General features: G+C 42.9%; 1 protein-coding gene across 1 annotated transcript; it reads left to right on the forward strand.

Annotated features, from left to right (window-relative positions):
• The first annotated feature begins 2,734 nt into the window (after positions 1–2,734).
• LOC148570354 (uncharacterized) lies at positions 2,735–3,341 on the forward strand. Its single transcript, XM_088506994.1, has 2 exons — positions 2,735–3,161; positions 3,298–3,341. Exons 1-2 carry the CDS (start codon positions 2,735–2,737, stop codon positions 3,339–3,341), a joined length of 471 nt encoding a protein of 156 aa, XP_088363120.1.
• Positions 3,342–16,596: the final 13,255 nt, after the last annotated feature.

A 16,596-nucleotide genomic window follows, 5' to 3' on the forward strand; every position in this document is an offset into this window, starting at 1 on the left:
CTTAAAATTGTATTACACACCTTTTTGTGAATTTTGGGCCTACTCTTTCTTGCTTTAGCCTTCTGTTTTGCCAGTCTTTTCTTTTTTGCAATTTCCTCATTCTGTTCTTGAAGAATAACCATGATGTCATCTTCCTCATTATACAGCATGGCTCCTGATTCTTTGGCTAGTTCCCAAGTCATTTTATTTTCCATCATCTGCTCCTCCAGTCCTGGATGCTCTGAGTTTCTGCCGTCGTCATAATGGTCATGCTCTTCTTTTCCCAAGTGGTCCTGTCCGTCACCCAAACCCTGTCCACCATACTGATCCGAGAGCTTTCTGTCCCCCAAGGAGCCTAATCCAAGACCTTTATTAGCTGATTCTTCCTTATCTCCACCGCGACATCTAGAATTAGAATCGTTATCTAGTACAGTGTCCACACCTTCATTTACAGCCTCAACCCCTAGTAGCCCTTCATCCCTCATCTTAGGCCCATCAACCCTTTGTGCTTGTTTTCTACTATTTTGGTCTCCCGCTACCACCGCTCGGCTCCCTCTTCCATCTTTCATGCCACCGACAGCTCCGGTTACCCACTGCCCACCATCAACTGGCTGGAGAATGGCTTCGTTGATAATTAATGGCCGCTGCACTCTGCCTCCATCACCATGCGCATGTCGGGCCTCTCCGCAGGCTGCACGGACTCCCTGCATCCGGATAACGTCCACCAAGCAGAGCTCCTGATGCGAGCCACCACCCTCCAATTGACCGTGTTACCTGCATCCAGCGCAAGGGACTTCCACGCAAGCCATATCACCATCGCTCCCCAATGCACAAGAAGTCCCTGGCAGCCGTGAATCAATGCCAGACCCGGTTCCTTCCATTTGGTGTTCGCTGACCCGACCCAGCCCACGCAGACCTTGCCCAACAGAGATCTCAGCAACGTGCTCCTTCATATTAGGATCAGTTCGTGGTCCCTCGTGGCCCATTGCACACCTACTATAGTTAATAGCACTGCTGGCCCAGCCCACCTTATTATATGTAGCATATTTTTGCACCTTACCCAGCCCATTATGGTTACCCATATAGCTCCAAGGAATGGTAGCCTCTGAATCCACCTCGTTGCTACAATCACATCCCCCAAATCTGCCGAGTATTCATTATTGCCATCAATTGGCTAATACGGTATCAGTTTTTGTTGATAGTGGCTTGAATGGTCATAACTCCACTCGTTCAAAATCGACTCTGAATTTACGAATCTACCCTCATCTTCAACCTCCTTCCGTCGCACCTCCGTAGCAACTATCGCTGCCTGATCACCATAGTCTACCATTTTTGTTGGCCCTGTAGACGTTGTAGCTACACCCTCATATACCTTTGTAGTTTGATTTTTCAATTGATCCGGTATAGCACCACCATTTGCCACATTGTCCACATTACATTGCAGGCTATGAACTTCTCATCCCTCATCTTTTACTAATACGTCAAATCTACTGGTGCCTATAGTAATATGAATAGTGGCATTGGCCCCCAAAATTTTAAGGAACTATATTTATATATAAGATATGTATTTAAAAAAATAAAAAATATTGTATAATTTAGTAATTTTATATGTGTTATTTTTCGCTGTATAATAGATTTATGTCTCAATTATTTAGGTTACTAATTGTTCATACCTTGACCCAACATTAAGGCCCAAATCCAAATGAGAGGCCCAATCCAAAAGATTGACCCTCACTCTACACCGACCTTCCCCCAAGAAGTCGGTTCTAACTACGACTTGCTCTAAGGAAGTCGGAAGTGAAGATTAACTGGCAGATAATACTTATTCAAATAAGTAACTGCCCCCAAAATCTCTCACCCACTTCCAGGAGCTATATCTCAACTTCCCTAAGATAAAGGGACGGTTATCCTCCATAAAGGTGGAACTACTTCAACGGTAGTTATTGGTTCACCACTATAAATACACTGACACCCCTCAGGTATCACTAAGTTCCAATACTCTCTAAACATGCTTAGACCCTTGCTGACTTAGGCATCGGAGTGTCTTTGTAGGTACCACCCCCCATTCTCTCTCACACACAAGTCGGAAGGAGGCTCCCAGGCACGAACCTGCTCGAAGGCTTCCTCCACTAGACGATTGGGCCACCCGACGAGTCTAGCTCATTAATCTCCAGTTACCCATCGTAACATTGGCGCCGTTGCCGGGGACCCAAGAGATCAACCAGTAATGACGGACAATTCACCCGAAGATAGCCACACAGCGTCTGATTCCGAGCAAGAGAATTTGGACCTTGGGAACAACGATGCAGATATAGCTGTCCACCAAGGGGTGACTAATCAGCATAGAGAGGGTACCTCTGGGTTGAAAGACCCAAAGGCAAACTCTTCTAAAGGGCACGAGTCAGGAAAATAAGGACAACCTCATGCAGTTGATTTCATGAGTTTGTTCCACGGCCACCAAGGGCGCTTGGAACAGTTGGAACAAGAACTGGAACGGCAGCGAGAGGCAGAGAGAAACTTGAGGAATGAGATAGAACGACGAAAAGAGCCAGAAGAAAAGCTCTTAAGGTTGGAGTCCACTCTCAAGAGTCAAAGTTTCCGTAGCGACCGAGAAGATTCTCCCTTGGGAGGAGAAGACCTATTTAGCAAGGACATAATAAGGGCAAAAGTTCCAAGGAACTTTAAAAGCCCTGATATGGACCTCTACGATGGAACCACGGATCCGAAGCATCATTTAAGCAATTTTAAAAGTCGGATGTACCTGGCCGACGCTTCTGATGCTACTCGCTGCAAGGCTTTCCCGACCACCCTGATGAAAGCAGTGATGAAGTGGTTCGATAGTCTTCCTCCAAGGTCAGTCGCTAGCTTCGACGACCTCTCGCGAAAGTTCCTGATGCGGTTCTCCATCCAGAAGAACAAAGTCAAGCACGCACCGAGCCTCTCAGGAGTAAAACAAGAGGTTGGAGAACCTTTAAGGGACTACATGGAAAGGTTCAACAAAGTGTTCCTGGAGATCCAAGACCTACCCACGGAGGCGGTAATTATGGGCCTAGTAAATGGACTTCGAGAAGGTCCATTCTCCCAGTCCATATCCAAAAGGCACCCGACCTCCCTGAGCGATGTACAAGAGAGAGCTGAGAAGTACATCAACATGGAGGAAAATGCCAGACTGCGAGAGCCGAGTTGGTGGCCTGGGCATTCTCACTCCTCAAAAGAGAAAGAAAGAGAGCCCAAGAAAAAAGAGGAAGTCGGCCCCGAAAGGTCTAGGAGATATCACTCCTATACTCCTCTAAGATTTTTCTTAGATGATGTATGCAGGAAAATCTGCCATACTGAAAGGCTACCACCCCCTAGACCCATAAAAAAAAGGAGGGGGGGGGGGGGGAGGGAGTCGTGGTGACTACTATGAGTACCATAAAATATATGGTCACTCAACGAATGATTGTTACGACCTTAAAAACGTGATAGAAAAGTTGGCCAGAGAAGGTCGGCTCGATAGATATCTCATGAAAAGGTCGGACCATTATGGAAAAAGAAAGCGAGACAACAAGGACCGAAGAGCTCCACCACCGCAGACCCCGGAAAGACATATACATATGATCTCAGGAGGGTTCGGTGGAGGCGGCCTCACAAAGTCATCTCACAAGAGGCACTTGAAGGAAGTCTACCAGGTCGGGGGCGAGGCTCCCGACCTTCCAACCATCTCATTTACCAAAGAAGATGGGCAAGGAATCATTCCTGGACATGATGATTCAGTAGTGATAACTATGATCTTTGCCAATGCCCATCTTCACAGAACCCTAGTAGATCAGGGGAGCTCAGCTGACATCCTTTTCAAAACAGCATTCGACAAGCTGGGGTTGGATGAAAAGGAGTTAAGAGCTTATCCTGACACCCTGTATGGACTGGGGGATACACCAATAAAACCACTAGGATTCATACCCCTTCACACAACTTTTGAAAAAGGGGAAAAATCCAAAACTCTGAGCATCAACTTCATAGTCGTCGATGTGGGGCCAGCCTACAATGCTCTAATCGGCAGGACTACTCTAAATCGACTCGAAGCAGTGGTATCCACCCCCATCTTTGCATGAAATTCTCAACACCAGAGGGAATAGCAACCATCAGGGGAGATCAGAAATTGACGAGAAAATGCTACAATGAAAGCCTAAACCTGAGAGGAAATGGCAAGGAGGTGCACACAATTGAGCTCGGGGGAGTCAGAGCCAAGGAAGAGTTACGACCACAACCAGGGGGAAAAACTGAGGAAGTACAGGTCGGAGAAGAGGAAGGAAAAAACACCAACATAGGAGCCAACCTGAAAGAAGATTTGAAGAAAAATGTTATAAGGCTCCTACAAGAAAATTTCGATCTCTTCGCCTGGAAAGCTTCCTACATGCCAGGGATAGACCCCGAGCTCATGTCGCACAAGCTATCGGTGTACCCCGGTTCGCGACCTGTTCAGCAAAGAAGAAAGAAGCTCGGACCTGAACGAGCTCAAGTAGTGGAAGAGCAAGTACAAGCACTCCTAGAAGCCGGGTTCATCAAAGAGGTCAAATATTCGGCGTGGCTAGCAAATGTGGTGCTAGTCAAAAAACAAAACGGCAAGTGGAGGATGTGAGTCGATTACACTGACCTAAACAAGGCGTGTCCCAAAGACCCATATCCACTCCCAAGGATTGATACCCTAGTAGACTCCAGCTCAGGGTATCAGTACTTGTCGTTTATGGATGCATACTCGGGATACAATCAAATCCCGATATACAAGCCGGATCAAGAGAAAACATCATTCATCACGCTTAGAGCAAACTATTGCTATGTGGTCATGCCCTTTGGGCTGAAAAATGCTGGAGCCACATATTAAAGGCTGATGAATAAGGTGTTTGCACCTCACCTTGGGGGATTAATGGAAGTCTACGTAGACGACATGCTAGTAAAAATCATGGATGAGGCTGACCTCCTACCTGACCTTTCGCAAGTTTTCAGCACCATAAGGATGCATGTGATGAGGCTAAATCCCGCAAAATGCACCTTAGCGGTGGAGGCAGGAAAGTTTTTAGGATTCATGCTTACACAAAGGGGAATCGAAGCTAATCCCGACAAGTGTAAAGCGGTCCTAGAAATGAAAAGCCTGACTTGCTTAAAAGAGATCCAACAGCTGAACGGCCGACTTGCCGCCCTCTCCAGATTCTTGGCGGGATCAGCATTAAGATCCCTACCACTCTTCTCTCTACTAAGAAAAGGATGCCAGTTCGAATGGACTTTTGAGTGCGAAGAAGCATTCCAGGAGTTCAAAAGGTTTTTAAGCTAACCTCCCATTCTGACCCGACCTAAAGTTGGGAAAAACTCGTCCTGTATTTGTCCGTAACAAACAAAACTATGGCATCAGCTCTAATACGGGAAGATGAGGTCGGGCAACATCCTGTATACTTCACCAGCAAAGTTCTACAAGGCCCTGAATTAAGGTATCAAAAACTTGAGAAGTTTGCATATGCCTTAATAGTAGCCTCTCGAAGGTTACGGCCTTACTTTCAAGCTCACACAATAAGAGTTCGAACGAACCAGCCCATGAAGCAAATTCTCCAGAAGACGGATATTGCGGGTAGAATGGTTCAAAGGGAAATAGAGCTATCCGAGTTCGACTTAAAGTACGAAACTCGGACGACGATAAAAGCCCAATGCCTCACCGACTTCGTAGCCGATTATGTAGGAGACCAAGAGGAAGAATCCACTACATGGGAACTATATGTAGATGAATCATCAAACAAAGTAGGAAGTGGTGCAGGCATAATACTAGTCAATCAAAGGGGAACGCAAATAGAAGTATCCCTCAAATTCGACTTTCCAGCTTCTAATAATCAGGCAGAATATGAAGCCTTAATTGCAGGATTAAAGCTGGCAGAAGAAGTCGGTGCAATCAAAGTAGTCATGTTCAGCGACTCTCAAGTGGTGACCTCCCAGATAAATGGAGAGTATCAGGCTAAAGACCCCAATATGAAGAGGTACTTGGACAAAATCTTGGAGTATTTTAGGTGCTTTGCAGAAACCGAGGTCAAGCACATAACTCGGGATCTCAACAGCAGAGCAGACGCCCTCTCCAAGCTAGCAAGTACTAAACCAGGAGGGAATAATAGAAGCCTGATCCAAAAAATTCTCCAAGAACCCTCTGTGGCAAAAACAGAGACCAAGCAAGACGTCCTTGAAGTCTCCGGATTAGACCTCGGATGGATGAACCCTTTAATCGAATACCTAAACTTTGACATCCTACCCAAAGAGGAAAAAGAGGCCAAGAAAATACAGAGGGAAGCACAAAACTACACTTTGGTGAAAAATATCCTCTACAAAAGGTGGATATCAACACCATTGTTGACGTGCGTTCCGACCTTAAGGACGACAGAAGTCTTAGAAGAGGTCCACAACGGTATCTGCAGAAATCATCTCAGAGCAAGGTCCCTTGCTAGAAAAGTCATCCGAGCCGGGTTCTACTGGCTGACTTTGCAGAAAGATGCCACCGAGTTCGTAAAGAAGTGTCAGCCATGCTAAATGCATGCAAACTTCCATGTCGCTCCCCCCGAGGAGCTCATAAGTATAACTTCTCCATGGCCTTTTGCTAAATGGGGATTGGACCTATTAGGACCCTTTTTCCAAGCACCTGGACAAGTAAAATACTTAATAGTGGGAGTAGACTACTTCACAAAGTGGATCGAAGCAGAACCATTGGCCACCATCACCGCCCAAAAAAGTTGGAAATTTCTCTATAAGAACATTATCACAAGATATGGAGTGCCCCACTCCATCACCACTGATAATGGTACCCAGTTTACCGACTCTACTTTTAAAAACCTGGTAGCCAGCATGAAGATCAAGCATCAGTTCACCTCGGTAGAACATCCACAAGCGAATGGACAAGCTGAGGCAGCCAATAAAGTCATATTGGTAGGGTTGAAGAAAAGGTTGCAAGATGCAAAGGGAGCTTGGGCTGAAGAGCTTCCTCAAGTACTATGTGCTTATCGGACTACACCTCAGTCTGCCACAGGGGAAACACCCTTCCAACTTGCTTATGGCATAGAAGCCATGATACCAATTGAAATCAACGAGCAAAGTCCAAGGGTGAGCTTCTACGACGAGGTTGGAAACATACAGGGACACAAAGAAGAACTTGAATTACTCCCTAAAGTCCGAGAACAAGCCCAGATAAGAGAAGCAGCATTGAAACAAAGGATGACAAATAGATATAACAAAAAAGTCATTCGAAGAAGTTTCACCCCAGACGACTTGATTTTGATTAGAAATGACATTGGAGTCAATAAATCTGGGGATGGAAAGCTTGCTGCCAATTGGAAGGGACCATACAAAATAAGTGAGGTCTTAGGAAAAGGCTACTACAAGGTGATCGACTTAAACGGCACCGAGCTACCTAGGTCGTGGCATGCTTGTAATATGAAAAGGTACTATAGTTAAAAGCAAACTCCATTCCCTGATGTACTCTTTTCTCAACTTCATAATTTTTTCCCAAAGAAAGGGTTTTCCTAAAGGGGGTTTTTAACAAGGTATCAAAGTGGAGGCTAAGGGGCTACAAATTGTCAAAACCCTTAGTAGCAAGAAGTACCTTTGTGAATATATAAAGATCTTTCTTCCACATCTCTTTATAAATTCCTTTTATGCTGTTATTATTCTTTCTACGAAACGCACCGACTTAAACTCAACAAAACGTGAAAATCCCATGAATCGACCTAGAAGGTCGTCAGGATAAAACAACGAGGTACAAGTCGGTGTAAAGAGATTATAAAATTAGATCATCATAAACTCAGAAATTTATCGACCTACAAGTTGAAAAAACCGAGAAGAAAGGAAATGCATCACGAAAATAACTTAAGTCATGGAAACTCAATAAAACAAAAATTGGGTATAGGGAATATAAAAGAGATAGGAAAATCCATCAAAGGTAGAGGCTGTCCCAAGTCTTTGAAAAATCCAAAATGACTTAGACAAAAGATAGCCAGCCAAAGCAAAAGATTTTTTAAGAAGATCAAAAAGTTTTAAACAGAAAGCATGCACACACCAAAAATATCCTAAACCCTTGACAAAAAAAGGGTATTTTTAAGCAAAATATTTTGTTAACGGCCATAAAAGGCCGGAAAATGTCAAGGACCAACCACCACAACAAAACAAAATATAAAATTGTTTAAAAATAAGGGGCCCACAGGTCGGGCCCCAGTAACCGAATTTTAATTTGCAGTAGGATCAGCATTGCCAGAAGGAATGTCACCATCACCAGAAGAGGGATCTACAGGGAGAGAAGCCGGAACAGCACCAAGGGAGGACGGAGCAGGCTGGTCAGGACCTTGAGAGGGAACTCTAGAGGAACTCGGTAGGTCTCCTCGAGGAGGGGACTCCACTATCCTCTGTCCCCTCGTCTTCAAGTCGGAATCGGTCTCAGGTTGGGAAGGAGAGACAATGGCCCCATCAACCACGATCTTGTCAGGGTCCAGCGGAGAAAGATCTAGGTCGGGGGCAATAACCCCGACCTGTTCCTTGAAGACCCTCCACGCTTTCTCGGAACCTTCAGCCACTGAGTCCTCCAACTCTTAGAAGGCCTCCCGACATCCTGCTAGCTCCTTCTTTAAGTCTAGGTTCTCCCCGAAAATCCTAACGTAGTTCTGCTCCGCCTTCTCCTTAAGGCCCTTCACCATGGCACACTGGCCCATCAACCTCTTCCCCCTCTCCTGGAGACGAACCTTCTCCTCTTTCAACTCAGTGACCTCCTCCTTCAGCCTCTTATCTTTTTCTTGATATAAGAAAATTCTCCCCTCTAGCTCCTCAACCTTTTGGGAAGAACCCAAAGAGCTGAGGGGAGTCTTTTCAAAAATATCAAGTAATTTGGTACACACTCCAGCCGCCCGAACACTCCTCTGAACTAAGAAATTAAGATGGTTTCGAATGGAAATATCATCCATATTAATTCTAGTATAAGGATAGATGTGATTCCGAACGAATTTGGGACCATCAAAATTAGATTCCCCAGTAAAAGAAGAGCCAGACTTTGAAGTCTTGCACTTCTTCTTCTCGGGTTCAGGAGAAGATCGTGGCGGAGGAGAAGGAAGAGAAGAACCAGAAGAAGAAGATACTATAATGGGATGAGAGAAGGTCCCCAAATTATGAGGAGGAGGAGGGAGAGGGGGAGGCAGAGTACCAGCGGCCCTGGCAGCGTCAACTCAGGCCGAGACCTCTTCTTGGCGTCCTGTACTTTCTGGTAGGAGAAGCTAGAATTTTTCTTCCCCATCTCTGAAAAGAAAACAGAAAGATAAGTTATCAAGTTGGAGGAAAGCAAAAGTCTTCAAATAATAAATCAAAATAACAAAGTCGGAAGCAACAAAATCATGTCGGAAATTAGCAACACCAAAACTACCTATCTGGGCCCGAACGAAGCTCGGAGACCCTTGAAGAAACTTCTTTGTGTCCAGATAAGGGGGCCCTCCCCCAAACTTCTCGGAGGAACGCCACAACAGCCTCTTCGACCTCGTCTAAGTCGTCCAGACCATACTTCTCCACAAGAGAAGCCTCCGACCAGTGTAAAGGAAAGCGAGGAGAAGAATTTTCATCCAGAAAAAAGGGATGGTGACCCTCTATGGCTTGAACTTTAAAAAATAAGTTTTTGAAATCATGGAAAGATTCAACAAAAATGGTAAAGACTCTCTGACCTTGGATGGCCCGGAAAGATTGACGGGCGAAAAATTGCCAATTAAGAATTTATAGTAGAAATAGCGTTGCAATTACAGTTCTTAACCGACGAAAATTCTGCTTATCAATTTAGAAAAATTTGTCACAAATTGAGAATAAAAATACTGGGAGTAGAAATCTCAGGTCGTCTCCCAACGAGTTGACAAAAGAGTGCAATTTATTGGTCAGGAGTTTTCCGAGAAAATTTAGAGTTGGAGAACAGAAAAATAAACGATTATAATTTAAAGCAATGAAAATTAACAAGAGGTTTTATGTAATTGAAATAAAAATCCTTGACCTGGAGAAGATTAATTGGAAGTTCTATCCTTGTTGGATTTTTCCAAGTGTAATAGTAAGAAGTTGTTGTTCTACTTAGTCATCCCTTACCTGATAAAGGAAAGTCAAGTAACTAACTAACCAACTCTGAACCTCAAGTCCTAATCCTCTCCTAAGGAAGGATTAAAGTGAGAGACTAGAGAGCCAGCCAACAACTTCCAGTTAAAATTAACACTTGAGTATTCCAACTCAAGGGTCTCCTATTAATCAACTCCAAAGTCAAGTTAGGAGTCTACTCCTTTGATATGAATACCATTCTTATAGATATATAAAGGGAATAAAAAGAAGACATGATAAATTAAATGAAATAATAACTGAAAATTAATTAAAGGTAAAAATAGTTCTTTGCATTAATAAATTCCAAAATCAAAGATATCCATATGTAACATCTGAACAGGGTTAATGGAAGATAAAGAATAAGGAAATAAGGAAACAAACTAGAATAATAAAGACTTCAACGGAGGTAGTAACTCTTCTCAATATCCAAATCAAAAACATAAAACTGAAAATCTATGAATGTGAAGAACCCTAGAAGAAGTAGTGATTTTCTCTCTAAGATTCAAAACTAAAACTGAAACTAAGCGTAATGTGAATGTGTCTTGAGTCACCGCTGTCCCCTGGCTCTAGTATGTGTTTCTGGGCCGAAAAATGGGTCCAAACTCAGCTCAAAATCGCTCCCAGCGTCTTCTGCGATTTCTACACGTGACGCATGTCACGCGTACGCGTTAGGTACGCTGATGAGCAGATAATTTATACGCTTTTTGGCATTGTTTTTACATAGTTTTTAGTATGATTTAGTTAGTTTTTACTATTTTTTATTAGTTTTTAAATAAAAATTACATTTATGGACTTTACTATGAGTTTGTGTGTTTTTCTATGATTTCAGGTATTTTCTGGCTGAAATTGAGGGACTTGAGCAAAAATCTGATTCAGAGGCTGAAGAAGGACTGCAGATGCTGTTGGATTCTGACCTCCCTACACTCGAAATGAATTTTCTGGAGCTACAGAAACCTAATTGGTACACTCTCAATTGCGTTGGAAAGTAGACATCCAGGACTTTTCAGAAATATATAATAGTCCATACTTTTCCCGAGTTTTGACGATGCAAACTGGCGTTCAAACGCCAACCTCCTGCCCTATTCTGAAGTTAAATGCCAGAAACAGGTTGCAAATCAGAGTTAAATGCCAGAAACAGGCTACAATCTGGCGTTTAACTCCAAAAAGAGTCACTACACATGAAAGCTCAATGCTCATCCCAAGCACACACCAAGTGGGCCCGGAAGTGTATTTTTACATCATTTACTTATCTTATGTAACCCTAGCTACTAGTTTAGTATAAAAACTACTTTTAGTGATTTATTTTATATCGCTGGATCTCTGTTTAGTCTTTGAATAATTTTACGTTCAGAGATCATGTTTAGGGGGCTGGCCATTCAGCCATGCGTGGACCTTCATCACTTATGTATTTTCAACGGTAGAGTTTCTACACACTATAGATCAAGCTGTGGAGCTCTGCTGTTCCTCATGAATTAATTCAAAGTACTATTGTTTTCTTATTCAATTCAAGCTTATTCCTATTCTAAGATATTCGCTTGCACTTCAACCATGATAAATATTATGATCCGTGACACTCATCACTATTCTCAACCTATGAACGCGTGCCTGACAACTACTTCCGTTCTACCTTGGATTGAGCGTTTATCTCTTAGCCTCCATTCCGAAAGATCGGAGTCTTCGTGGTATAAGCTAGAATTATTGGCGGCCATTCTTGAGATCCGAAAAGTCTAAACCTTGTCTGTGGTATTCCGAGTAGGATCTGGGAAGGGATGACTGTGACGAGCTTAAAAATCGCGAGTGTTGGGCGTAGTGACAGACGCAAAAGGATCACTGGATCCTATTCCAACATGATCGAGAACCGACAGATGATTAGCTGTGCGGTGACAGTGTATTTGGACCATTTTCACTGAGAGGACGGGAAGTAGCCATTGACAACGGTGATGCCCAACATACAGCTTGCCATGGAAAGGAGTATGAATGATTGGATGAAGGCAATAGGAAAGCAGAGGTTCAGAAGGAACAAAGCATCTCCATACGCTTATCTGAAATTCTCACCAATGAATTACATAAGTATCTCTATCTTATTTTCTGTTATTTATATTTTAATTACCAAAATCCCATAACCATTTGAATCTACCTGACTGAGATTTACAAGATGACTATAGCTTGCTTCAAGCCGACAATCTCCGTGGGATCGACCCTTACTCACGTAAAGTTTATTACTTGGACGACCCAGTGCACTTGCTGGTTTGTTGTATCAGAGTTGTGAAAAAGAATTTGAGATTATGAACGTGCGTACTGAGTTTTTGGCGCCGTTGCTAGAGATCACAATTTCGTGCACCATACACGTACGCATGAGCCATGCGTGCGCGTCGATCCTCGCTGGTCAGCTCCTTAGTTTCTTGTGTTCCTTCCATTTTTGCAAGCTTCCTTTCCATCCTCTAAGCCATTCCTACCCTATAAAGCATGAAAATACTTAACATACAGATCACGGCATCGAATGGTATAAAGGGGAATTAAAAATTGACAATTTAAAGGCTTAGGAAGCAAGTTTTCAATCATATAACAAAATTGGGAAGGAATTGTAAAACCATGCAAATTGTATGAATAAGTATGCAAAGAGTTGATAAAAACCACTCAATTTAGCACAAGATAAACCATAAAATAGTGGTTTATCAATCTCCCCACACTTAAACATTAGCATGTCCTTATGCTAAGCTCATGGAAACCAAAAGAATGAATGGGGAAAAGTAAGACTCATGCAATGCAATGCAACCTATGAATGCAACTATATGCTAGGATGTTTCTACCTACTTGGTTAAAAGTAAACAAGTTCTCCAAGACAAAAAAAATCAGATTCCACTAATTCAAATCACACAATAAGAGACAAGTAAACTTGTAAGAAGATAGCTCATGAAAGCCGGGAACATAGAGTCAAGCATTGAACCCTCACTGAAAGTGTAAATGCACTCTAATCGCTCAGGTGTATAGGATTAATCCACTCTAACCTCCTTTAGTCATGCTTTTTAAAACTTTGTTCTTCATCTAACCAATCAACAAATATCTAGTGTACAAATGCAAACATCATGAGGTCTTTTCAAGGTTGTAATGGGGCTAAGGTAAGGGTGAGGATATATGTATGACTAAGTGAGCTGTAAATTGAATCTTTGACTAACCTAAGTTCTCACCTAACATACACAAACTCTATATAATTTTTAGCTACCCATAATCTCACTTTTGTATATTTCACATACTCATGTATCAAATTTCCTTTAATTTCACCACATGTGCATTGATCTCTTTATTGCACTTAACATTGGGGTATTTTTGTCCCCTATTTATTTATTTATTATATCTAAAATAGGGTCTTGAAAAGAAACTCATTATTTCAACCAAGCAGAACATACATGCAAGCAATTATTATCATGCAATCTATCCTATCTAACAAAAGAAAAAAATAGCATATTAGTGTTAAGAGAGAGAGATTACCTCCGGAAGTCAGGTACTGACCTCCCCATATTTAAGGCTTGGCACAGTCCTCTGTGCCATCAGTAAGGAACAAGGTGGGGCTAGTAGTGTCACCTCCACTGTCGGGCTCGTCATGGCTTCCAGTGCTGGTAGGTGAAGTGGAGTCCGGGGTATCCTTCTCTTCTAGAGGTGGATGAGCACTAGCAATGAGCTCCTTCAGATAGGTGTATCGGCGCTTGTTACGGTGCTCCATTCGCTCCATCTGCCGGTCTTGCTGGTCCAATCTCTGAAGAATCTGAAGGAATATCTGAGTAGTAGATGGTGTAGGAGGTGTGGGTGATGGTTGGGCGGACATAAGAGGAGTGTCTGAAGATGGGCCGGGATGTCGGCTAGCAGAGGGTACTGGGGGTCTGATGTACTTCCCATTCGGGATATATTGATCAGCTCTTGGGATCATTTCCTTGGTATCCTCAGCCCTATAAAAGACTCCTGCTGCAGAGACAAGATCTGAAACTAAGGCGGGGAAGGGTAGGTTACCCACAATCTGTACGTGTCCTATGGCCTGCCGGATGTGTCTGGGTAAGTTGAGGGGCTGCTCTGTAAGAATGCACCAGATGAGGACAGCCATGTCAGCAGTGAAGGTGGACTCGTGAGTGCTCAGAAAGACATAGTGGGATATAATCTGTGCCCACACGCGAGCCTCCAAGGTGAGTGCAGGAGCTGAGATGCTCTTAGGTCAAGTCCGATGTTGTCTATAGATCCATGTGCTGCCAGGTTGTGCAATGACGCCCAGGACGCTATTCCAGTAAAACTGGTATGTCTGGAGCTTGAAAGAGGCCTCTTGATAGGCATCCCATCCCTCTGGGCTAGGTGGAAGATCCAATACTCGCTGAATGGCCCCTTCGGAGACGGGTACTTACTTCTGACGAAAATAAACAGACTGCAGGGTAGGTGGGTGGAAGTTAGAGTAGAATTCGACTACCCATGACAAATTAGCATCCCGCAGCTGTCTTCTCAAGAATCCCCACTATCTCCTCTCAATGCGGGGCTCCACAAAATCAACAAAGTGTGTTAGAACAATGAGTAGGGGCTCATTGTTGTAGTTTCTCTCAGCCAGGATGGGGAACATCTGCTCACAGTAACAGTTAGTGAACCGTGTAGAGTCCCTATGGTGCACGAAATTGTGATCATCAACAATGGCGCGAAAGACTTGGAGCTCTCAAACGTGAATCACACTTTGTCACAATTCCGCACAACTAACCAGCAAGTGCACTGGGTCATCCAAGTAATAAACCTTATGTGAGTAAGGGTCGATCCCACGGAGATTGTTGGCTTGAAGCAAGCTATGGTCACCTTGTAAATCTCAGTCAGGCGAATTCAAATGGTTATGGAGTTTAAGGTGATGAAAATAAACATAAAATAAAGATAGAGATACTTTTGTAATTCATTGGTGGATTTTAGATAAGCGTATGAAGATGCTTTGTTCCCCTTGAACCTCTGCTTTCCTATTGCCTTCTTCCAATCATTCATACTCCTTTCCATGGCAAGCTTTATGTTGGGCATCACCGTTGTCAATGGCTACATCCCGTCCTCTCAGTGAAAATGGTCCTGATGCTCTGTCACAACATCAGCTAATCAGCTGTCGGTTCTCGATCATGTCGGAATAGGATCCATTGATCCTTTTGCGTCTGTCACACGCCCCACAATCGCGAGTTTGAAGCTCGTCACAGTCATCCATTCCCAGATCCTACTCAGAATACCACAGACAAGGTTTAGATGTTCCGGATCTCAAGAATGGCCGCCAATGATTCTAGCCTATACCACGAAAGTTCCAATCTTAAATTAAAAACCCAAGAGATACGCATTCAAGCTTGTTTGCATGTAGAACAGAAGTGGTTGTCAGTCACACATTCATAGGTGAGAATGATGATGAGTGTCACGGATCATCACATTCATCAAGTTGAAGAATGAATGAATATCTTGGAGAAGAAATAGACTTGAGTTGATTAGAAAAACAATAGTACTTGTATTAATTCATGAAGAACAGTAGAGCTCCACACCTTAATCTATGGTGTATAGAAACTCCACCGTTGAAAATACATAAGAACAAGATCTAGGCATGGCTGTGAAGCTAGCCACCAAATGTGAAAAGGTCTATCCAAGTATGAGTAAAAGATAGATAGTATTGAAAATACAATGGCAAAAGGTCCTATTTATAGAAAATTAGTAGCCTAGGGTTACAGAAATCAGTAATTAATGCAGAAATCTTCTTCCGGGCCCACTTGGTGTGTGCTTGGGCTGAGCATTGAAGCATTTTCGTGTAGAGACTTTTCTTGGAGTTAAACGCCAGCTTTTGTGCCAGTTTGGGCATTTAACTCTAACTTTTGTGCCAGTTCTGGAGTTAAACGCTAGAATTCTTGAGCTGTCTTGGAACGCCTGTTTGGACCATCAAATCTCGGGCAAAGTATGAACTATTATATATTGCTGGAAAGCCCAGGATGTCTACTTTCCAACGCAATTGAGAGCGCGCCAATTGGGCTTTTGTAGCTCCAGAAAGTCTACTTTGAGTGCAGGGAGATCAGAATCCAACAGTATCTGCAGTCCTTTTTCAGCCTCTGAATCAGATTTTTGCTTAGGTACCTCAATTTCAGCCAGAAAATACCTGAAATCATAGAAAAACACACAAACTCATAGTAAAGTCCAGAAGAGTGATTTTTATTTAAAAACTAATAAAAATATAATAAAAACTAATTAAAATATACTAAAAACATACTAAAAACAATGCCAAAAAGCGTATAAATTATCTGCTCATCACAACACCAAACTTAAATTGTTGCTTGTCCCCAAGCAACTGAAAATCAAATAGGATAAAAAGAAGAGAATATACAATGAATTCCAAAAACATCTATGAAGATCAGTATTAATTAGATGAGCGGGGCTTTTAGCTTTTTGCTTCTAAACAGTTTTGGCATCTCACTTTATTCCTTGAAGTTCAGCATGATTGGCATCTATAGGAACTCAGAATCCAGATAGTGT

Source organism: Arachis ipaensis, chromosome B3 (genome assembly GCF_059453495.1).
Source record: "Arachis ipaensis isolate K30076 ecotype BB chromosome B3, ASM5945349v1, whole genome shotgun sequence".
In the NCBI taxonomy this organism is placed as follows: Eukaryota; Viridiplantae; Streptophyta; class Magnoliopsida; order Fabales; family Fabaceae; genus Arachis; species Arachis ipaensis.

Coding starts and splice junctions, on each gene's coding strand:
- LOC148570354 (XM_088506994.1), top strand. CDS start 2,735: ATGTACCTGGCCGACGCTTCTGATGCTACTCGCTGCAAGGCTTTCCCG. Junction 3,162..3,297: donor TGCCAGACTGCGAGAGCCGA/GTTGGTGGCCTG, acceptor TGATGTATGCAG/GAAAATCTGCCATACTGAAA.